Source organism: Enoplosus armatus, chromosome 2 (assembly GCF_043641665.1).
Source record: "Enoplosus armatus isolate fEnoArm2 chromosome 2, fEnoArm2.hap1, whole genome shotgun sequence".
Taxonomy (NCBI): domain Eukaryota; kingdom Metazoa; phylum Chordata; class Actinopteri; order Centrarchiformes; family Enoplosidae; genus Enoplosus; species Enoplosus armatus.
The window spans coordinates 24,893,109-24,917,585 of NC_092181.1; the positions used below are offsets into that span (position 1 = coordinate 24,893,109).

General features: G+C 41.9%; 1 protein-coding gene across 1 annotated transcript in view; it reads right to left on the reverse strand.

Annotated features, from left to right (window-relative positions):
- Positions 1–294: 294 nt before the first annotated feature.
- The window catches only part of LOC139296464 (voltage-dependent calcium channel gamma-2 subunit-like), a 55,926-nt gene continuing 31,743 nt past the window's right edge, over positions 295–24,477 (reverse strand). The window contains exons 2-4 of the mRNA XM_070918872.1: positions 16,451–16,534; positions 3,019–3,159; positions 295–827 (exon numbers count right to left, since the gene is read on the reverse strand). Of these exons, the coding sequence (XP_070774973.1) occupies positions 295–827; positions 3,019–3,159; positions 16,451–16,534 (758 nt within the window). The remainder of the gene's footprint in view (positions 828–3,018; positions 3,160–16,450; positions 16,535–24,477) is intronic.

A 24,477-nucleotide genomic window follows, 5' to 3' on the forward strand; every position in this document is an offset into this window, starting at 1 on the left:
CCTCCCAACTCCTCTTTCCCCATCCTCCCCCTCAAATCTTTACAAACATGTTCAAAACTTGTTAAACAATGGTAGATGGGAAAATCATGCATGTTTCTTTTTTTATGCATTTTTTCTCTGTTTCCTTTTTTTTAAACAGAAACTCAGTGATCATCTGAGGTGCTGTGGAGCGCTCAGAACTTCCCTTTTGTCGCTTACCCCTCACTCCATCTCCTTACACCGTGATCTGTCTTTTGCCGCCTCCCCCCAAATTCCCTTTGTTTTTTTTAAGTGTCTGAGAACCCTCTATCAGTTTCATACAGGTGTGGTGCGTCGGTTGGCGGTGTTGCTGTGGCCGCCTGAGTCTTTCAGGTCCTTCTGGATGCAGTTGTGGACCTGCAGGAAGTTGTGGTCCCTCTCCGTGGAGTTATAGGTGGCTGTCGGAGTGCCCGTTTGGCCCTTGGGCAGCGTGTACATGGACAGCTCGGTGGAGGGCAGTGCCCCGAAGGCCTTCAGGCCCACCGGTGATGCCTCGCGGGAGTGCGAGGGATCCGTGGAGCGGGACGAAGAGCGTGAGCGGCGTCGATAGCGGTAGCGGTAGCTGGGGATGCGCGTGATGGCCGCACCTTGGAGGTAGTCGGCGGCTCTCGCCCCCACGCGCAACTCCCGATGGCGGTCGATGAACATGTGCACGGCCAGCACGCCCACCATTTCGGCCATGATGAAGGAGAGGGCGCCGAAGTAGAAGGACCAGCCGTAGGAGTAGCTGTTCTTCTTGGAGTCACTCTTGGAAGGGTCCCCAGCGTTGGCTGATATGTACACAATGATTCCTATGATGTTGCTCAGGCCTGGGACAGGGAAAGAGGGAGAGAGATTAGATCAAATCTAAAATACAGCCAAACCGTTACTCAAGTAGGCCCACACATCAAACAACCAAAGTCGTCACAGTTATTATCTTTGTCAGCTGAAAAAAAATACAACATAAAAAACTACAAAAAAAAGAGGTAAGATAACTCTGAAGGGAGGAAACAGGTAGGTGTGTGCTTCACTCTCCATGTCGGCGCCCTCTGAATTAAAACAAATAGAATTCATGTAAAACTAGTGACACAAATTCATGTACTTTAACCATAACATAACTGTTATGCCCACTGACAAAAAATACACTGCTCACAAAAGCAGAAACCACAGATAAGAGTCGACTCTTGATTTTGTGTTATTGAGAGTTATTATTTTCAAAATCCTTTCCAAAATCAAACATCTCTTGCTTCTAGTGAAGGGCTGTCTTATTCTTTACAGAGCATCTTTGACATGAAAGTATATAAAAGTATAATTGATCAATAATCAATAATGAAGTAGCCCCAGTAGCCACATCTCTGACAATCATAACCTTGTATTATCAGTTGGCGTTATTATGCGCTAATGTTCCTGACTTGCTACTTGTTGACAGTCAAGTTTCTATTGCAGTATCTCTCTCTCTTTCTGTTTTTCCCATAGCTCTCTGTCCCTCTTTGAGATTCAAACTGGGTCAGATTCAGCTTTACATTTATTTCTCACATTGTACTTGAATATCTTTCCCCGCATCTCTGTAGTTCACCCTCCCCAGCCTCTTCTTCCTCCGACGATGTTCAAATTCACAGCCAATCTCTCTCATCTGTCTCACCTTTTCTCTCCACCTCTCTTTCCTTTCCCCCCTCCCTCTGTTTTGATCATATGTTGTTCTTGTCATGCATCATCACTCTGGCTGTGTGTCGCCAGAGACAGACACATGGACAGACAGGCAGACCGACAAAAGGACAAATATGCAGATAAGCAGTGAAAACAATGCTGTATAAAGAGACAGAAGAGCAGACTGAGGTGTGAGGACTGTGAGGGCCTGATTGAGATGGATCAGAGCAGAAGAGTATCAGGGACACCTTATTTTTAGAGTGTAATCCCAGTGGCCTCCTCTTAGCCTAGCAACAGGGTGAGAGAGACAGACACAGTGAGAAAGAGAGTGAGAGAGAAACTGCATCTCTCACTTCTGACTTGGAGGGGAACTAGTTATCTAGCGCAGCACAGTAGGCCATGGCCTAGAACCAGAGTACAAACACACATGCACACACAAAAACACAAAAAATGCTCTGGCAAAATGGCAACCTGTGCTATCTTTGTCTCCCTAGCTTTGTCCTGAGGCGATTGTTGAATGCTACACACACGTCAAACGCTACGCAACACATCACCTGGTGGTCAAGCGAGCACCACCGCGGCTTCGGCTGCCTCCAGAACAGGACGTTTTCATTTTCAGCTGTCTCTTTCAAATGTTCCGATACTGTGCTGTCGCCGATGTTCCTCACATCTTTATTTGTTTCTCCCCTCAGCTCTGCCTCCTCATCCTCAGTGTGTCTTTTCATACAGTGGTGAATAAAAGTGTCCAGAGTTTTGAAGAGTCAGAAGTCACTCATTTGCTGGAGGGCTGAAGCATTGAGTCTCCAGTCAGTCAAATGGAAATAAATGTTTGTTTGTCCTCAACTGCAGCTTTATTTATTCTTATATGCATTGACATTAAAGCTGCTCTAATTCATATTTTTATACTAACAATGGATCAAATGCCTAAGTGTGATGTGAAAGGTGTTGCTCGTAATGACAAACCAAAAATACAATTATCACACAAATCTGAAGCTCCCCTCAGCTCTGCAGAGCGTTTTAGAGCCTTTGAGCTCATAGTTTTGGTTCTATGGCCTGTAACTTTACTGTTTCGGTCCGCTCTCACCACTCTCATAAAGTTGTTTTTGCCACAGTACACTGCCCGCCCAGCACCGATCAACAAACAGACAAGGTAAGCGACTAGATAGTGAACATAGTGGAGCATTTAGCTAAAGAGCCAGACATTTCCCTCAGGAGTTGTTGGAGACAAAACAGCTGAAAGCAGCATCAACATTGGACTTATATTCATCAGGTGGCCAGAAACATGACAAATGCTTATATTGCTCCGTGACTGCGCATTGTGTAAAAAGGCCACTGCTTGCTAACACGTTCGCCTTCCTCTCCTTCCCTTTGTACCTGCGGAGACGAAGAGGATGCCGGCGCTGAGGATGATGTTGTGGCGTGACTTGTAGAACTCGCTGGCGGCGATGCACAGCCCCCCCATGAAGAGCAGGATCACACTCAGGATGGGGAAGATACTGGAGGCTCGTACAGCGCCTGGACACACACACATTAAGGCGAAAATAATTGTCTCGTCATAATCGTCACCACTGGACACATGTTAAAGATATAATTATTATTACAGATGGTATGACGGCTGAATGACCAAATGACAGATGACATGGATGGATGGATTTAAGTTATTAGTAATGAATAGCTGAAGCATCAATAGCAAAACTTCTTTTACTAAACTTTCTTTACTTTCAGGCATGAGAATCAACTCGACACGTATCAGCAATACGATACTTTAAAGATCTCTTTCAAGGTTGAATATATTCTTCATTATATTACACTGTACCATGACAACTTCTTCTATATTATTATAATATATACACTTGCAAAAACCTTTTCCCACCTTTCTTTCTCCTCACTCTTCTCTTCCTTCTCTATCTCTATCAAAGATCTCTCCTCCATTGTGCAGTGTGTCCGTCTCCTTCTATCAGGCCCCTCTCCATCGCTCTATCACTCCATCTCTCTAACTCTCCGTCTGTCTCTGTCCTCTTTCCCTCCCCTATCAGTCTGTCCATCAGCTGTCTGTCTGCTTGCCCTCTGCGTGGCTGATTTGCTGATTGGCCTCGGGGTTGTCATGGTGCTGCCGTGGTCACGGAGCTAGATCTGGTTTCAGAGGCGACCAATGTCACATTCCTGAACTTTTGGTTTTCATGCTGATACAGTTTCCTGTATAATTCTGCTTCCTTTGTTGAAGATCGCTGTCTCATTCTTTGCAAGAACACAAAAGGATAAGTAAGACAAAATTATTAAAGCTCATGGTTTTGATTAATATTATTATATCAATCTGTATAGTGTTGTGAACCTCTAAAACCTCACATTTACTGTGCGTGGAGACACTTTACATGCTCTGCTATTGATGCTGGGTTTGTCGGATAAGTTAATCCTGATTTTATTACTCAAGTAAATAATATACTAGTGTTCTCAATCAGGTGGTGACAGTTTGACTTTTGAAACAGCTTTCAAATGCAACATTAGGTGGTTGATAATGTATGGAGCAGGTTGTAGAATCTAACCACTTGGTTAAAGGATGATTCCATTTTACTACAGCTCTGATATTATTTTGTGGTTTCGGCCATTATTCCCATCAGAAACAATAACATTGTACTCAGCAACATCACTAACACAGTTTTCCTGTGCAATGAGGGATTATTATCATCATTTTGGGTGTGTTAAAGTGATTTAGACAATCTGGCTAAACTCTTGGCTTTTCTACAACCTGTCTGATCGTCTGTCAAACCTGTAGCGCTGTGTTCCCCCAGACTACAATGTTATCCTAACTAATAGAAATGATGGCTAATCCAGCAAAATAAGATGTAAATTGTAAGACACCAGAGTTAGCCTTTACTGCCTTGCTCAAGGGCACCTAAACATGTCTGTTGAAGGAAGGAAGAGCATGTCCTTGATCTTGTTTCTAATAACGATAACTCTACATCTCTTTTTCTCCTTCCTTTTCTGCTTTTACTTTCTTTTTTTCACTCTCTCTCACTCTCTCTCTCTCTCTCTCTCTGTACTGTGATGTTTCCATTCACTGGAGCAGATCAAATATTAAGGTGACCTCAGAGTTGGCACTGCACCAAGCCTCCCCGCCTCCTCCTCCCCCTCCTCCATCGTATTTGTTTTAACCCCATCTCCTCTTCTTCATTGACATGTGCTGTCAGGGCAAATTGTCTTCAAGGTGGAAAGCCCCTTATACCAGCCACATACTGTATGCACACATGGACACACGTATATATATTTTTCCAGAGTAAGCGGAAATGCCTCCTGTCACACACACGTACACACACACACACACACACACACACACACACACACACACACCTGTACTACACTTGATTTATCACTCACTAGAAGTGAACACACTGCTGCATGAGATTCTCTGCATATTCTATTGACCCATTTTTACCCAGCGACTGATTTTCTTGGTTGAACTGTCACTGGTAGATTTTATCAGCTGTAACTTGTTAGCTAATTACTGTAACATTAGCTGCACAAGTCAGTTGAAAACTCCATCTTCTGCAGCGGATTTTTTTCCTGGTTGACTCATTTGCTAACCCTGCAGAAGGGTCTTAAAAATGCATTTGATGGCGCCAAACATGATATCATGCTAACTCAGAGCTGTGTAAGGTGTGTGTAAGGTGTAACCCTGTGTGAGGTTAAAGCTTGAAAAGACAAGGAGGTTGATGGAGAATAAAAGTGAAATCAGGACTTCCAGGTCGTGTGAAAACCTCATTTTCAAAAACACATTTAAATAAAAAAAGAAATTCAGCGTCATTGTTTATTTGCTATTTCTGTTCTTAGCCTTTAACAAGCACCACTTCCTGTGAGAACTGGTTAAATGTTACCAATTTGACAAAACAAGGCAAGTGGTCGCGGCTAGTTGAGTCATGGCTGTAAAATCAGCAGGACATAAAGAGCTGAACGGTGTGAACTTTTTAGACAGCACAGCTTACGGCTAATGAGGTGAAGAAATGACATGAGCAGAGAGCGCTGGTGGGCATCATGATGTGGAGGTAGCCAAGCTACGATGACTTAAGCACACAAGTCCTCTAAATTTCCATGGTAACTGTAGTTTTTTGCATGCTCATGAATGAATTGTTTAACATTGTTGAAGTTGCAAATGTTTTAACTTCTAATCTCAAGTGCTGTGTTAGGCCCTGTTCAAACCTGGTATCAACATGCGTCTCGAGTGACCACTTGTGATCGGCTCTCACTTCCCCGCTCTATATGCAAATAAACGCGTACATCATTTCCGTTTGCAAAGAGCAATACGTTGTTTTTAACCCGAATTTGATGAATTTACTGTTTATCAGACCACAAATGAGACAAGAATTAGCTGGAAAAACGATAGCATTAGATGCCGCCAGAGCGGAATGTTTATGGGGGACCTGCCTCACTGATTATTGTACAAAAACACAACTTTATAACTTCATCCACTGATTCTGGTGAAACTTAATTGTGTTTTATGGAGAAAATATTTTCTTGTTTTCCCTCTGCCTCAACTCTCTGTGATTTACGGAGTTTCCTGATGGACAGATAACTTTACTTGTTGCTAAAGTAACCGCTAACTGTAGCTGCCATTCGCTAATTAGCTCAGATAGTCCACGAGAATCTGTTTTGCCTGTTGTTGTGGCGTCCAAATGTGGTCTGAGTGATCGGATCGCTGGTATTAGAGCTGTGATCGGATCACCCAGGACGCGTGTTAATACCAGGTCTGAACTGGGCCTTAGATACTAATTTATCTTAGAGGATGGATAGACCCCAGGAACACGTTTCACTTTTACAAAATTACAGATGAAAGTAATGCAGGCTAATGGAACAGTGACTCGGCTTTAGATAAAGTGCGATACAAATACAGGACAATACAAAAAAGGCAACTGTGGTGCGGAGCTAAAATTGACACAATACACGGAGATAGAGGGGTAAAAGTGGAAATGAAAAAAAAGAAAAGAATAGGAAAGAAAAAGTAAAGAAAGCAGAGGAGGAAGAAGAATTCGAAACGAGGAGAAGCGAGAAGACTGCAGGCCTTCACTTCTCTGTGAAGCTGCTTGCCTCAAGCAATCTCTTTCTCCCTCTCCATTCCTCTCTGCACTGGCGCTTTAAGCAGAAGGCAGGGAGTTTAAAAGCAAGAATTTTTAACCAAATGCGCTGGCCTCCAGGCGCACCCTGCCACCAAGCACATCGCGGCGCAGACACAGAGAGACGGAGAGAGGTGAGTTGAGAGTGAACGAGCTTCAGCAGCAGCAGCAGTGTGAGGAGACGTCTACAGTATGTCTTTAGTTTCTTTGTCGAAGATGCTTCAGGCTGCTGTAGGGATTGAACCTCTGACTTCCTGGATGTGGGATTATCTCTGTAAACTTCAGGCCATCCTCCCTCATCATACAGCACAACTTCAGCAAGTCAAATATTTCACAACCACATCTGCTGTCCAAGACTTTGTTACAAACCATACAAACAATCGTTATTTATTTTTGTCTTTGCCTCTTTTGAAACTCCTGCTCTCTGTCGTATAGTCTACAGTATCAACGAATCTCTAATTAATCCAAGCAAAGCTATAGTTCTGTATCAAAAAAACTCTTAACAATATAATATACTGGATGATGTAATATATATTGCAATGACTGCACGTTAAAGTAGGTTTATGACATGCATCGAAACACTGCATCTCACGTGGCTGTCTCTTTTCTACTTTTATGTACAACTTTTATAACGTTTATGTTGCCTTTTTCTTCTCCATTTCAAGATCTCCCAATCGGTGCTAAGGGTGCCAATTGATGAACGTCAAATGATGCTATGCTTTGATGGCCAGTGTGTGATGCACTTTAGAGTTAATTGTATTTACAATTCTTTTCAGAAGGGTGAAGATTTAATAGCTGGTGGATGTCACCAGGCTGTATGGGCCAAATCCATTAGCAGGGTGTGTGTTTCACAAGCATTGACAGTGGTCGCTGCTAAACCACTGCAGTATAACACCTATGAAGTCGGGACTATTCCCCAAAACCATTCCTACTACATCCCAGGTCAGCACAATTGTAGTTCGCACCACTGTAGTTGCAATGCAATTAAAGATATCATTGCTCCATTGTGTTACAGGGCAGTCATACAATTTGAAAGTAATAACTGAGCATTACTAGCAAAGGGATCAACAGTTGATTATCTGCATCCATCAATGCATCCATTAAATTCACCCATTTATCCTGTACAGGGTTGCAGGGGGATCGAGCTTACCCCGGCTCATATTGGTAAAGAGACAGACTGCACCCTGAACAAGTCACCTGTCTGCCAATTATCTGCATGCGAGTGATTTGTAATATTGTTGCTATGTTTCCCTGTCTGACCATGAGGTGGTAGAGGATTATTTTTTTTTTACTGAATGCTATTTTAAATTAGAAGAGAGTTAGAACAGCTTTACATAATCTCTGTGAAACAACAGTGATATTTCTATAACTTAGGCGGACAGCTGATCATAAATATAACTAATCATCAGCTGTGTGACTTTCATCACACTAATCATAACCTGCACATAGACACAGCTGTTAAGAAGCTGATGCTAGGCTATTTCTTTATTGATTACTTAGATTTTTTTTCCAGTTGAATCTCTGTGCAAATTAACAAAATCAAGCAACACTATGTGGTACATCCTGCCATCTTTGTATCATGTGAGTCAATATGTACATGTGCACTATGGGTCTGATACAATACACAGACAGAAGGCAAAGCAAACACACACACACACACACACACACACACACAAAATAAAACTGTCTCTTTCCTTCCTCCTTCTCTCAAACCTCTTTTCATTTTCATTCTCTCTGTTACACTGTTTCACCCTCCCCTCATTTCTCCCACTGCTCGGTTGGTTCTGCTGCAGTGGTGTGTGTTTATATGTGTGTGTGTGTGTGTGTGTGTCTCTCTCTCTGGCTGACTTATGGTTTCATTAGCTGCGGCAGAGGAGAGCCTTGTGATGGTGGCTGAATTATAGAGGCGGGGGTGGACACCACCATGGGAGCTCCCTGGGTTCACACACACACACACACACACACACACACACATACCTCTACACACACACACACACACACACACATCTTAATGTAGCCTATACAAACTACAGTACATTGCAGCAACCCCCAATTACTTTGTCACACACACACACATCAGCTCAACAAGCTACAAAGTGAACACACTCATCGATCAGCCTCCCACCCACTCACTCGCTCACTCTCCCGCTCCAAAGTGGGGTGATTCCCATGCACACTGTACACTACCCACGCAGGAACGATCTGCTCACTCTCTCTCTCACACACACACACACACACTGATCTTCGCCCACGTGGGAGAGCCCAGCAGCAAAGAACATGTGGTAGTGGGAACTTGGCAAAACAGCTACAGGGGAATAACTAACTGCGCTGCGCGTGTGTGTGTCCATGTAAAGCTGACAGACATGTTCACCAGCAGAATCCTTCTTAGAAAATTAATCTTATTTAGAGGAGCGTGTGTGTGTGTGTGTGTGTTTCTGTACGAATGTTGTACACACACGCGCGCAGCCTGCCAGTCATTATCATGCCGTATTACTCATGTAAATCGTGATATGCCTCCATGTCACAACTCGGCTCCCAAAAATAGCTGCGGTGACATCAGCGAGTCGGGTGACGCCATCAGTGGGTGACGTCACGTATCTCTCAGCATCCCGATCCGGAGTATTAGCATTATGTACGAGGATCCAGCGGTCTAATTATAGCAACGGCAAGACTGCGCACCGCTTCCACTTCAGAGTGTTCAGAGCAAATCAGGACTCTGTGTTTGTGTGTGCGTTCTTGTATTTCTATCTTTATGAGGACCAAGTTGTAGACCTTACAAGTGGGGACATTTTTGTGAAGTGAGGACATTTTCGCCGGTCCACACTTCTTTAAATGGCTTTTTGTGCATTTAGAAAAAAGTAGGTTTAGGTTTAAGGTCACTGTAAAGTAACTGAATACATTTACTCAAATACTGTACTTAAGTATTTTTGTCTTAACTTTGAGGCACTTGTACTTAATATAAGCTATTGAAAATATTGTCCTTTTTTTCCATTACATTTATGCAACATGACGACCTGAAAGGGGGCACTTCATATAGTGAGTACTTTTACTTTTGTTATAAACATTTTGCTGACAACCACTTCTTCGCTTCTGCAGTTTTACTTAACAAAATGTTTGATGGTAGGGCATTTGCTTGTCATAGAATATTGTTACGTTCTGGTATCTGCTGGTTTCTCACCAAAATACGCTGTGTGCATCTTTGACGTCTATCAAACATGTTGCATTCAGTTCCTCCTGCATGAAACATTTGCAAAGATGATTTGTTTAATATTTTACAACCTGCATTGTTAACATCCATATTTACATGAGCTGGCAGCTCTTTTCTTTCCCACCTTTTGCTGACACAATTCTATGTTTCCTGGCACTTTCCTTGCTTATGATACTGCCACCAACTGTCAATCAGTGGAATAGCTGGCCTCACCTACATGCTCTTCCACAAACATGTCCCAGTTGTTTGTGCACATCTGAAAAACATTGCTCCATAGGTCCTTTAGTTGTCCCACTAACTCCACAAGGCACTGTTCAATTACAGCGCTGACTGTTTCTTCCACCTCGTGAGGGTTGAGGTTAGACAGTAGTCGTGATGGTTGGGGTTAGGGACTAAGGGATAAATTATTTCAGTGAGGGTCCTCACAAATATACAAGTGCAAACGTGTGTATGGTGTATGACTGTGCCTTGGTCAAGCCAGTTAGGGCCAGAGCTGAGCTGTTAGCCATATCTAATCCCATTCAACGGCTCCATGCATGATACGTGCGTGTGTGTGTGTGATACTCACACACACACACACACCTACAAGAACACACATTCACACACTGTGTTATATACTTCACACCATTTCCATCTAACCCATGCACACACACAGCCACTTCACTATCCCACATTTATTCTGTTACACACACACACACACACACAAACACACACCATGCAAGCATGCACACGATGGCTTACATACCCTTAGTGATAACCAAGTATTGTACACTTCACATAATTTAAATTAAACCCCAAATACACATAGTTCAAGTCTGAAAACACACTGTAATGTGTCCACAAACAATAACCTTGCCTTTGACACTCCTTCTCAGTCATAACCCAGAAACACACTATTTCATCAAATGTGTGGAAACATGAAAATAAAGCTTTTAAGTACAATCTGAATTCCTTGTGTACTGGGAGACAGCGTGTCACCTAACGCTATGAAAACAAATATCAGCTTAGGTTTCAAGGACAACAGAAGTTCATGTGCAATAATAGCAGACAGTGCAAGAGATATGATGGACATTACACTATACATCAAAAACTGGCTTATGTAGGACATCACAGAGTCTCAGCAGGCTGAGGTGAACGCTATGTCCGTGTATCATCTTTGTTTTCAGGAGAGCTTGTGACTGTGGTTGCATGCCTTCCCTGTTTCGTTGAAATTAACGGTCTCGATGAAATGAATGAGGGAACCTGTGTTGTTTGGTGCAGTGCCATTGTCGGTGTGAAAGAATACTAACAGATCTCAAACCAACAGTCAATGTTAGCTTTTTAAAATATTTAACCAATTGGTTGATCTTTCCCTTAGTGCGTCACAAAACATGATTTGGGATTTTGCTTAATTTTACCAACATTCTCCGCTTCCCAGGTCAGTCTATGATGATGGTGATAAGAGAGGATATTAATAGAAAGGAGATGCAATAGATGTAATGTTGCTTATCCAGCTTTCATTGGACAGATCACCTGTTGCTATTAGATTGACATTTTGTAATTAAGTCTTTATTAATTGTAATTGCGTTTGGATGTAACATTCGTGCAGCCTCAGTTTTGTCTAATGCATACTTCCGTAAAAAAGTCTTGTACGATGCAACTTTTTACTCCCAAATGCTCAACCGGCCAGCAATAGAAGACATTGATTGTACTGGATATTTTTTCAAAAATACATTTAAGTCTATTTACTAAGAATGTGAGTTAGAGGTCTGAAAATAACATTATAAAGAGTCGGTCTAGACCTGCTCTATTTTGTAAAGTGTCATGAGATGACTTTGTTGTGATTTGGCGCTATATAAATAAAATTGAATTGAATTGAATTGAATTGAAAATGGATCCGTAGAAACCATACCCGAGCCCCACATGCATGAATTAATTTTCAGAAAAGAGAGATCCGATCTGAAGGGGACCCGAGGAAAATTAGACCAAAATGTGGTTGACTCAAAAAGAGCAGCAGCGTAATGCGCTGTCAATTAACGAACAGCCGCTGTCAAAAACAGTAACAATATGATACTATTGCCTTAAGAACAAATGTAAATTCAGAAAAACTAAATCCAAAATACCCACCAATAAAACATTCTATAGTTAACTGGCCGGTAGATAGACAGGAGATAATATTCTTTTAACTGATTTAATATCTTTGACTCAAACCCCCCCAAAAAAAGTCATTTAATAGAATAAATTATTTACATAGGCTACTGATTTTCCTAAAATGTTTTCTGCTGCAGGGATTTTGGTGTAGCATGTGATCAGAGTCTGCCTCTACGTTTGTGGATGAAAATGAGCTTTTAGCTATATCTCTGTATAATGCATCAGATTTAAAGAATCAAAATGTACATTATATGTGGTCCCTGTCAAATAATCTTGTAAATAAGTACAATCTGGATTCCCTCAGATATTAGATATGTTGGCACATATGGAATGGTCATTATTTATAAATGAATCATTCAGATTTCTGCCCTCTGGTTCAGATGGGTACACCAGCATGGTAAACTGTAAGTCCTGTCCTCTATATTATGCTGTAGTGAAGGATTGGGGTGGTGGCTCTGTCCTCTCTCTCTCTCTGTGGCTGCGGCTGATAGTACTGCTGCAGGAGGAAGGCTGACTGCTCGCCCTTACATAACCACATGTACAAATTCACCCAGAGAGAGGAGGGTGGGGGTTGAGGGGTGAGACGGCTCAGTGAGCGAGAGACGGAGGGAGAGAGATCGAAAAGACTCTTGGGGAAAGAGAGAGAGACAGAGACAGAGAATGGAAGAGAAAGAGAGTGTAAAGAATCCAAAATAAATGACAACTTCTATCCTCCATGTGATATTGGTTTACACTTTTTTAGGTGGTACAAATGGTCTAAATGGTAGCAGACTGTTCTGTCTATGTCTTCTAGAAATTGTTTTTTGAGGAAGTGAATTTTTCCACTAAAATTGAAAAGCTGCCGCACTTATTTATACTCTCAGATCAGTTTGATTCTGAAGCAGTTAAAATGGTAAATCCACACTAATAACACTGCACTGTTTTTCTGGACACATACCAGCAGCACATGTTGCCTATTGTTGCTTGTTTTATCCTGTGTAGCGTGTCTCAGCTGAAGACAACTGGTGCAGCATCTAGGACCTATTACACCCATCTGAAAGCATCTATAATGAACACTCGACAAAAATCATTTTTTTTGCCTTCTCTCGCCTAATTGACAGCTTCTGCAATGTGCTCTGTGATGTTGGTCCACAGGAGCACACCGTACTCTTCAGTGCACAACTGTTAACATGGCGAGGCGAAAGAGGGATGAAGTTTAATTTCATATCAGCGCACCTGTAACCGATCAATCCATGTTTACTGGCTTGCAGCCTTCTTCTTCCCGGCCTTTGTACCTTCCTAACTTTAACACCGGAGACCACGTGTTATTCCTGTCTTCTACTGACAGTTGATGTAGGTTATTTTAACCATGTCAACGATATTTCCCTAACCAAGTAGCTTTTAAACTTAACCAGACCTTAACCATAGAAGTGGCAGATCACAAAATACACTTATGAGTCAAATTCAGTCATATGATTTGTTTTGGAAGGCACTGACAGACAACCTATTTTGTGGGCTTATGTCAAACAGCTGTCAAATGCAAAACACCTGCAATAACATCACTGATTTAGGATGTCTCTTCTATATGATTTCCTTGTAATAACTCTGCTGTTAGAGGTTGGACATCCATCATTGCACTGAGGATATCAGGAGCCTACTAGTTAACAAACACTGAGTGCTACTGTTTCACTGAGCTTCTTTGGCAATCTTTTTCATATTGTTATCCCAGGCTTCTGACAGTAAAGACAATATGATTGAAATTCGAGGTGGCAGAAGCCTGGCAATTGAAGTATCAACATTTGGAGTTATGGGGTTAGGGAGAAGCAGTGGCCTCCCTTCTCTCAGCTACTGTATAAGGAGACACTCAACCAGTGTGGTAGAGCCTCTCAGTGGCCACTTGTAAGAGACTGTGGTTGTATTGGGAGGCTTCCAGGTGGGAATGTGTATGAGTGATACACAAATGTTGCATCATTTCCGTCTGTCAGAATGTATCATCATCTGCACTTTACATTGTCGTTTTAATAATTCAGCTGACACTGTTATTCAGAGTGACTTACAGAGAGTAGAATGCGCTTTGATTACCATATCGCTGAAGATTACAGGAAACCAAAAGCAAAGAGTGCAAGAGTCAGTGTGTTAGTGCATTTACAGTCATTATGTAATCCTGCAATTTATTAAAACTGGTGCTCAGAAAACAAACAGAATAAGAACAGAAGGACAATTTGTGCAAATGGTCACAGTCACATACAATTATGGACCTGACACCACAGCTACGTTGAATTAGACATCAAATACATACAGTGTGTATTTGATGACTATCCACCAACCCCACTAGAAAGTCTTTATTGGCTGAATAGCTCGTTAGCAAGCTGGTCAAACATCATAAGGCTGCTAATATTCTATATTTTCCTTACTGTCCATTATTCTCGTGAAAAAAATAAATAAACCAGCAATGAATTGATCTTCCTATTGATCAAATTAAGTGCTTTCTGTGTAAAAACAATGTGGCATGTGCTGAGATCTGTTTCTATTTTGTATTTTTACTTATTCATGCTGTTAGGTCTATATTGAATTTGCATGAATATCTGTCATCCTCACTCCGTAGCTTTCTAAGGATAACAATTACAAAGGGAGACTGACAGCTGACATCCCCAGCGGTCGTCCTGATCCACCTATTCATGACAGTAAGAGTTGTAGTAACTAAACTGTCGAGCCGATTATGAACATGATTTGGGCTGATCGGACCAGGTCGGACCAGGCTGGTGTCGACAATAATAGTGTGTGATATATGTAAGTCTTTTAGATCCAGTCAATGCCAATTATGAGAGTTTTTTTTAAACAAGTTTGACATCATCGACTGATGACAATCTGTCGCCCTTGGGAGAAAAACAACTTTACCTAACTTGAAGTAAGTTCACTCACCTCCAATTCCCTCTGTAGGCTATTGTTTGAACTTTTTTACTAATTGTTTGACCTTTTCAGCGTAAATCGCACTGCATATAAACATCGCAAGCTGCTGGCCGCGGTCCATGTTTGTTTTGGTTCATATACTTGCAACAATTGGCGTTCTTGCGGATTTGCGGAGTTGTCTACCACCAGAACTCCAGTTGTTTGAAACAATCTTTATGTGTGGTTTGTCTTCAGGTTTGTCCGGAGCTCAAGTGTACCTCACATCGCTGCATATACAAACACACAAGTGCCCAGATATTTCAAATGGTTGCCATGGCGACTGGCGGCAAGAAAGGAAGGAATGCAGGATCGGTGGTTCATCTGGACAAAAAGAGCACCAACCGATTAATGTCTTCTCTCCACTGGGGATTATTTATCTCACTGGGTACGTTTTTTGGCATGGGTGCCACCTCCACCGTCACCCAACAAGTTGCTGTATGAATACTGTTCTCTACAGAGGGCCCCCTCAGAAAGTCGTTAAGGACCTTAAGGACTACTGCAGGTCATTGTTTATTGTACATTGTTGGAAAAAACTGTCACACAAATAACTTAGAAGATCTGCTGCATTCTTTTTCAAACCAAACTCCCATAAAACTTTCTGAAACTTTCTAAAAAAAAAACATTTCAAGTGGATTCTGACACCAACTTCAGTTCCCTCTCTGTCCTGTTCCCCATCATCCACTCGCTCCACCCCATGGCCTCCATCCACCAGCTGTCAGAGACAGGCGTGCAGGCCTCGGTGGAGATGGACAGACAGATGGATGGAAAGCAAGAGGGAGGAGGCAAGGGATGGATGGAAGGAAGGAGGAGAGGGAGAGGTGTGACCCACATAGCAGAGCCTGGAGTATTTATAGAAGAAAGTGTCCTAATTGGCAAGCCGCTGGGAGAGCAACAGCACTGCACTGGTACCCTACTCCTTGTCCTTCACCTCCTCAACCTTCCCTTCTCCTTGTCTATCGCCTTCTCCTGCCACCTCGTCCTCCTGTCCTCTTTCACCTCCCAGAAATTGTCTTCTCTAAGACTTCATTGCTCTTTCTGCTGCCTTTCCCTCCTCTTCAACATCAGTGACCTTCTCCTCATCCCTCATCTTCCACCTCTTGCCCCTCCTCCTCTTTTGAGTCTCTCCACCTTCACACTGCTCTCTCACCGTCAGGTTTTTTGCTACTCTTTGTCTTTGCCCTCTCCCTTCCGCCTCCAACTTCTCATCCCAGCCCTCCTGTCTGTCATATTAAATTATCTTTTAATTCGAGTATGATGACATGGCAGTGCTATTCAGGTTCATGAATTTCAAGAACAAATACAAGGTCATAGTGAAGTAAAACTAACCGAAGATGAATGATCATAAGGACAAGAAATACTAAACGTAAAGATGGATGAAAACAAAGAATTGATTGTGGGAATATGGATGGATAGATGGAAGGAAGGAAGGACTCACGTAGGAAGTACTCGGAAGCATCCGCCTCATAGTCAGCATCCTCTGGGAAGTGATCTATCTGCTTACACATGCCTTTAAAAGAACCTGTGTGAGAGAAAGAAAAAAAGAAAGAAAGCAGGTGAGAAAGAGAAGAGTGAGGAGTTATGTATACAGTCAGAAGTCAAAGCAGTTAAATTAATTGATATGACAGGAGAAACTGAACAGTTTAAAGCAAAGTGTGTTTGTGTTTGTGTTCCCAGTTATATGTCCATCAACTCATCACTTTCATTGCAGTAAAAGCTGAGATAATGAAGGAAGAAAGAAAGAAGGTAATCAGAGAAGGGAGTCAGAAAAAGGGGCTAAAGGAAAGGGGGAGAAAAGGGGAAGAGGAATTAATGAAAGGCTAACAAGGGGAGAAAGTGATGGAGAAAAGGAAAGACGAGAAGAAGGTGATATGCAACGTTTGAGACAAAGGAAACAAGGAGAGGAAGAGACGTTTGTCAACAGCTTTAAAGGAAACACATCACAGGACAGAAAGTGACAGACAGAAGAGGAAGAAGAAGACAGGAGGAGTTTAATCTAAACGCTTCGACAGAGCAGGCGGGAGGGGTGAGGAGGAGGCAGGAGGAGAGAGTGAGCGAAATGCAAATCAAAGAGAGGAAGAAAGGCGAGCTGATAGTGCCGCTCATTAAGAAGAATTGTGTGTGTGTGTGTGTGTGTGTGTGTGTTTAGCTTGGTTCAGCTCCAGTGGTAATTGTATGCCCTCCCAAACCACTGCAATTAAATGGGCCCTTGTTAATTGGCGAATGAAGGACGAAAGACTTGTGCCCGGCTTTCAAATGGGCATCGGTTACACACACACACACTTGCACAATATGTCTCACACTTACAGGCACACACACACACACACACACACACACACACACACTCATGTACTGTAGCATCAGCCCTATTGTCCAGAGCCTCGCTGGCTGTCTTTCTCACCCATCACAGTGAGAGAACTCACGGCAAAGTTTTCAGATATTTTGCATTTTCATCATGACCACAGAGAAAAGGAACAATTTTAAAGCTCGACACGTAAAAGTGAGAAAAAGCAAATGATGACAGAACTCTACCACAAGCCTGTTTCATATTTACATATCTTTAATACACCTCAGCAAACACTCAGGCGAACAAAGTGTTTTTCATCAGGTAGACTTTGATAGATACATTAAAGATATTTCACGAGGAAGCAGCTCGGAAACCTTTCAGCGCGCTGCGAAATGCTTTCATCATTTTATAATTTCAGTGTGAACAACGTAGAGCAACGTGTTGAAATTCTGTTTCTGTTCCTGAGAGGACTGTGATGAGCAACAGCACTTTGTGTTTCGGGAGGAAATAGCCTCACATTCCCATGGCCTCTTGTCTCAGTTACTTACTATAACTATTTGTTGTGCTAATGCGAGGGATACTACAAAGCAAAATATGCTTGAATCATGCCGTGTGCACTCAAGAGGCTTTTAGTCAAGTGTAGAAATAAAGTGTTGATGAGTAGAGGTCCCTCAGGTGATGTAGTTTGCCCCCCAGTGGACATGAAGGAGGTCTGAGTGTTTTGAAAAGACAAGAGAAAGACTGAGTCATCAGTATCAAAAACATAACATCATCACTTTGTACTAGATTTGTTACTGATAGATCTTATTAGCTTTGTCTTGAGATAATGCCATCTATAAATAACAGGATATTCCCAGTTGTTCCACTCAGCTCCACACTGCATGACTGTTAACACTTAATACAGTTAATAACATGGCAACGACATGTCTGAGAGTGTTATTAACCAGCCGTGGAGTATTGAGGCAGTGGCAGAGGTGCATGAGCACAACTTGAGCCTGAGTTAATGTCCCACTTAAAGAGAGTCAGGAGGCTTGTCTTGTTAAGGCGCCTTTAGACTTTGCTACAACATTGATCGTGTAGGTTTACTGCAAGTCACACTGTGTGAGATGGGTCTGCTAAAATCTTGGTCGCACTCTGTGTCGTAGTGCCACGATGTGAATAGAAAGTAGCTGCATGCATCAAAACAATAAGCAAGCTTTGCCTGTAGTGCTGACACTTCTAGGCATTGAAACATCTCAAAAGAAGAGGAGGAGATCAAACTTTCCCTTTTAGCCTCCAGTGTTTTGGTTTGTGTGTATTTTCTTCTTAAATCTTATTCAAAAATGGTGCATGCTAAATGTTGGGCAGGCTAGCGTATTCTGTGTGACTTCATGTCATACTGTGATTGGTTGTCTTGTAGAAGCAATGACATTGTGAGAATTCGGTCCTAAATTTATGGCAGTGTCGGGATTTTGACGCTGGCTGTCTTTGGTCGCCACAGCTCCAACTTGGCCGCCGTGCGTCTCACGGTGCGATGTAGTGCCACATTTTTGGATTGACAAGATTTTACCACGTTTCTCTTCCATCTCAGACAGCCCAAAATTGCACAGTGTATAGGGGCCTTTAGTCACACACTGGGCTGAGCAACATCAACAGTGACTGAAGCTTAACTTTTGATGCTTTCATAGACACATTGCAAACATTGCTTTGACTTAGCAGTTGTTAAGCTAGTTACAGTTTGGGTTTAGACATCACAACTCATTAGACATTAGTGTGTTTTGGGTCAGTCTGCTGCTGACAGTCAGAAATCAGAAATCTTTGCCTTCCCATCAAGTTGTTGCCTGATGTCCTCGCTACGATTATTTCAAACATTTTTGCAACTGAAAAGGAACAAATGTGAGCAGGACAAATAATATCTGTAATACTGTTCAAGAACAGCTAGCAAACTGAAACACATTTACAATCCACTTCATCCTGTTTGCCATACGAAATGATTTCTGTGCACAGTTTATAAGACTCAACCAGCTTGAATACTTTCCTTTACCATTTTGTTGATTTTTGTCTTTGCACAAATTTTAGCAAAAATGAGGAGGGAAATTATTGATGACACGTGTGAAAATATGTGTTAATCACAGTGTGCTGTCCACTGCATTTACTCAGTAGTTTCTGACTGTCAAGACTAAACATTATGTGTTAAAGCAGATTAACTGGTAACTGCTTAACAGGAATGTTTTGGAGTACAAACAAGAACACGAGACAACATACCCGCTCAGACTATTCATTTTTTTTACGTTGCTGTTTGAATCTGTTCACATGATTTCTGTTATTTTCTCAGCCATCTAACTTCCATGTAGCTATCATAAAACATTCAAAATGGTGTCTGTTGTGGTTGCTAGGAGATGAGCAGAGTAGAAGATACAGTAAAAACACTGTTGTACCATTGCTCCCTCAACTTTAATAATAATACGTCTTTGTATCAGTGTTTGGTTTTCAGTTTTAATTTACTGGCGGCTCCACATGAAGATCCCACATTATGTCAAACACATCAATTCACACACTCACTGCCGGGCAGAATCTCCATCATCTCCACTTTCCTCAATCACTGCTCTATCTTCACACTCTCCCTCACTCCCTCCAACACATGCCCACCCACGCTGCAGCACAAGCACATGTAATCTGGAATTGCATTTTCCCTTCCTTCTCTCTCCTATCTCTCTCTCACACAACCCTCTCTCTCCCCTCTATCTGTCTCTCACATGCATACATGTGCGTGTACCCCGAGGACCAGATTCCCATTTGAACTGAGCTGGCAGCTCAGCCCTCCTCTCCTCCTCTCTCTCTCTTCCTTTATTCTTTCTGCAATTCAAATCAAGAGCACACTTTATTGTCTCGACAGGGATGAAACCTGTGCTGCCTGAACAGAGCGTTATGTCATCATCTGAGATTCACTGATGATATTGACTTGACTTGACTTGACTTGACTTGACTAGCAGATGGCCAGAAACCAAAACACATCAAATGGATCAAAATTTTAGTTTTTATTAATTTATGAGGCACGAAAAGCCTCCGTCATGAGCATTTTACACACACTTCTAGTTATCCAAGCACTGCACACACACACACACACACTGTTCTGATATGTCACATGTTAACCTAAGAACAAATAGTCTTAATACTCCCTCATGTCATCAGATGAGTCATTCAGCTGCTCGTATCTGTGTTCTGACTTTGTGAATGTGAGACCAGTTTTGTGAGGTATGACATCGTCATTCACACAGAATTTTAATGATTTTATCATTAACTAAACTCATCAATGACATAGACAAAGTTGAAGGCTGCATTTCATCTGTTCACACCACAGCATTTTCAAATTCAACCTTTCTGGGTTTTTTTTTTTTTTTGGAGAAACTCACTCTTTGGGTTTTGAAGGACTTAATGTAGACTAAAACAGAGCTAAAGAGATGGATCGTCTCAGAAGACGTTTTCGACATGTCACAGTAGGAAAAGTACAGATCATAAAATGAATGGTGGCTGAATTCCATCGAGCTGCTTCAGTTTCAGGGTGCTGGCATTGTTCATGCTGGTTCACTGTCACACTGCCATGGCTTACTGGGGCACTTGAATACAACAGAGCTATTGTTAACGTTATTGATAACACCTGTACTGTGACAAGTCAAGATGTCTACTGTGAAAAGGCCTGCACACGCTATAGGTCACTAAACTTCACTTTGACTTAAAACGAATGTAGGCAAGGGGCGATACTTCCCTACTTCCAACCCTACTTCCACCAAGCTTGCTCAAACCACTCCCATCGTCGAACTCGGCCTTCATTTTGATCTCAACTACACACCTGTAAAGTTTTGTGACTGCATCTTGCACGGTTGTGACGTTCTCGAGTTGACAATATCTGTCCACAGACAGACATATAAACTGGTTCCAGGACCACATTTTGCCATGTTGACACACACACACGATGTCGCGGCTGGTAATTATGCCTAAAGAAGCAGGAATGTGGACAGAAGTTTGAAGGTCAAACTGGTGCTGATCCCTGGTGCTGAAAAGTCTTCCAGGCTGACCGACTAAATGAATGAGTAGACACTAAACAGTCTTTAATTTTTAATTTAAACACTACACTTCATTCACTGCAAATGCACTTAACAGATTCTCTGTATTGTGATTTTGTTGATAAAGGTCACACCACTATCTCTACTGTTAAAATAACCTATTGCACGCTTTCTAATCTGCAATGACATCAACCAATGTTTTGCCACAAACAAAGCCTTTGTGTCTGTTCCTGTATAAAATCCCCATCTAAGATACTCCTCCGTCCTCCCCTCCTCCTCCTCCTCCTCTCTCCATAGTCGTCATAATTAGGTGTCGCTCTTCCAAATTGCCCCTGTTAAATTATACATCCTGCTTAAACATGGAACAGATACTATTATTCTGAGACCAACCTGCACCTCAGGGGTCAGGACGGCTCCGTCACCCACTTATCCTAACAGCAAGAGGGGCCCCTGTGACTCTCCGCGGATAATTTATACCAATAATATGAGACCCCGGTGACCCCCCCTGCTGTCACAAGCCAATCAGAGGCCTGCTTGTCGACTGACCTCATGGCTGTTAAGGATAAGTTAATGTAGTGTGATGAAACACTATCAGACATCCTTTTATGAAGTATTAACATCCTAACCCACTGCAGAAAGTGTGTGACTGTGTGTGTGTGTGTGTGTGTGTGGGGGGGGGGGGGGTGTAATGTAAAGTACAAACGTCCTCCTCTGAACCAGCTCTGTGTGTTATGCAAATACTTGGCATAGCGTCTTTATTCTTTATGCTAATTATGGCTCAGTCTATCTGTATGCTAAAATGCCATTAAAGTAATCCCTCAGCTGCAAAGGTGGATGAACATCAGAGACCTCAAAGGAGACGTGTTGCTCAGCAAAGATGGCTATCAGCTCAGTTCAGTCGATTACAAGTGTGATGCACAGAAAAGTCGTTCCTTTCTTTTCTTGATCTATTAATGTTAATTCATCCAGGAGGAGGTTTTCTCAGGAGTGATGCTCTGTTTTTTCCTGCTTTTATGCATTTGCAAACATTTCTGTAGGTTCCCCATCTGTATTGAACATGGACATCGAAAACAACTTTTCACTGTATTGAGAACACTGGAAAACAACATGGACCCTTGGTACAGACGCCTAAGGGCCGGGGTACCCTCGATTAGTTTGTACGTCTGTTGTTGTTTTTTTCATCAGGTTATATATTTTTTACCCCTGTAAGTTTTCATGGATTCATTACTTTGCCAATCTGTCTGACTGCTTTGAATGAAGACTGATATTTTTTAAGGTTTCTGTTGTATATTCTGCTGTGCATTGTACCTTATTATTCTTTTAAAGTGTTATCTATAGATACATGTAACACATTTTACATTTGACTTAACTTTTTATAGTTAAAGTGGTGTGTGAGTGTTCTACATAAAGTAATGCTAACACCTGATGGTAAAACAATTTTACTGTCAACCATGTTTTAAAAGAATGAGATCAAGACATCCTTTTGACTGAGCCACTTTCCAATGGGAAATGTTATACCTGTCCTTTCAAACAGAGGCTCTGGCTTAGGGCCCCCCAGACCACTTGGACACCTGGTCCCATTCCTGCTAGATCCATACTAAAAGATCACAAAGTTTGTATCCGCCATTTTGTCATTATGTTGGTTTCTCTTTGTAGACTTCACTTTGGTATTGTGTGTGACTGTGTAATATATGTGTGAGTTTATTAACTTGGCTGTACACTAAAACGCTTGGTAATAAAAAAAAACATTAAATATAATGAATACAATGTACATAAAGTCCAAAATCAGCTCTTCATGCATTTCAGGACAAAAACTCTGACATGAAAGACGCGTTCCACTTCAGGAAGCAGAGAACAGTGTCGCATGAAAAGCGCTCACTTCATTAAGCGACTTCATTGTGAGCTGTATTTCATTTTAATCTTTGAACCCGGACAGCCCAATTCATTTCCACACAATTTCAGAACACATTCGACAATGGAGAGACCTATTAAAGATAATTGTAATAAATGTGGAATTAGATTGTCACCCTACTTGCGCTAACTAATTTAGAGTAAGCAATTACTTTTCCTATCTGCAGGCACGCATGTGTGTGCACACAACACATAAGTCAGTTTGATGTGCAGTTGTGACAGAGAGTAAAAAAAACTGCTGGGTTTAGCTGCTGAAAAAAAGGATCAGTCCTGTCTTTGATTTTTTGAGACAGGCAGCGAAATGGAGCAGTGTGTTGTCATGTGGCACAAAACAAGAAGCAGCTAATGTGACAGCAGCACAAATGACTGCTTAATTGTAATTTGGCAGGACACGAGCTGTGCGGTGAAGGGCACCAAAGAGGCCAGGTGGTTAGAGACTATCCCATAACCAGGTGTTCACACTTTCAATCCAAATTAGTTCATCACTGCTAAAATTTCCCTAAATGTTAAAATGAGTGAGGCAAGCACTCTAATGTGTGCAAACCAATAAACACGCTTGCTTCCAAACTTGATAGGGTCGTGCGTGATGGTTTAAATTTAAGCAGTGTATTCTGCTAACCACATCTTGGCAAAAAAATGTGTGTGGACTATTTCCACGTTCACATCATATTGTTTCTACCATAAATACAAGCAATTTAGTGAGAAAAAACGTTGATGTCAGCCATCTGAGTTGGAATTCCGAGTCCGAAACGTCAGGACTTTCTGTCAGCGCTGATATCTTCTAACCACACTGGTTAAATGTGCACACCTCCGAGGAAATGCACTATACTGTGTGGAATCTTGAAATTAAAGTTCTCTACAAAATTTATCAAAGTGGAAAAGAAAGTACAAACCAAAAATATGCGTTTTAAGACCTCAAGGCTATACAGCGAGGTATCAACATCTGAGTTTCTTTTCAACTGCGACCAGTGAACAGAACTAGCTAACCTCCCCGATCTGATGCCTCAGTGCCTGCTCTTTTACGGCTTTATCTGCTGAAAGCTAATGTTCATGTTTGCTGCACCGTGCTGCACCATGGTCACTTAGATCTGCACTGGTGTCGAGTATAATATAGAAGAATGTTAACATCACTGATACTGCTGCTGCTACGTTCCCATCATGCATTCTTCCTACATTTGCAGACATCTCTCTTCATGCATCGCTCCTCAGATATATCAGAACTTC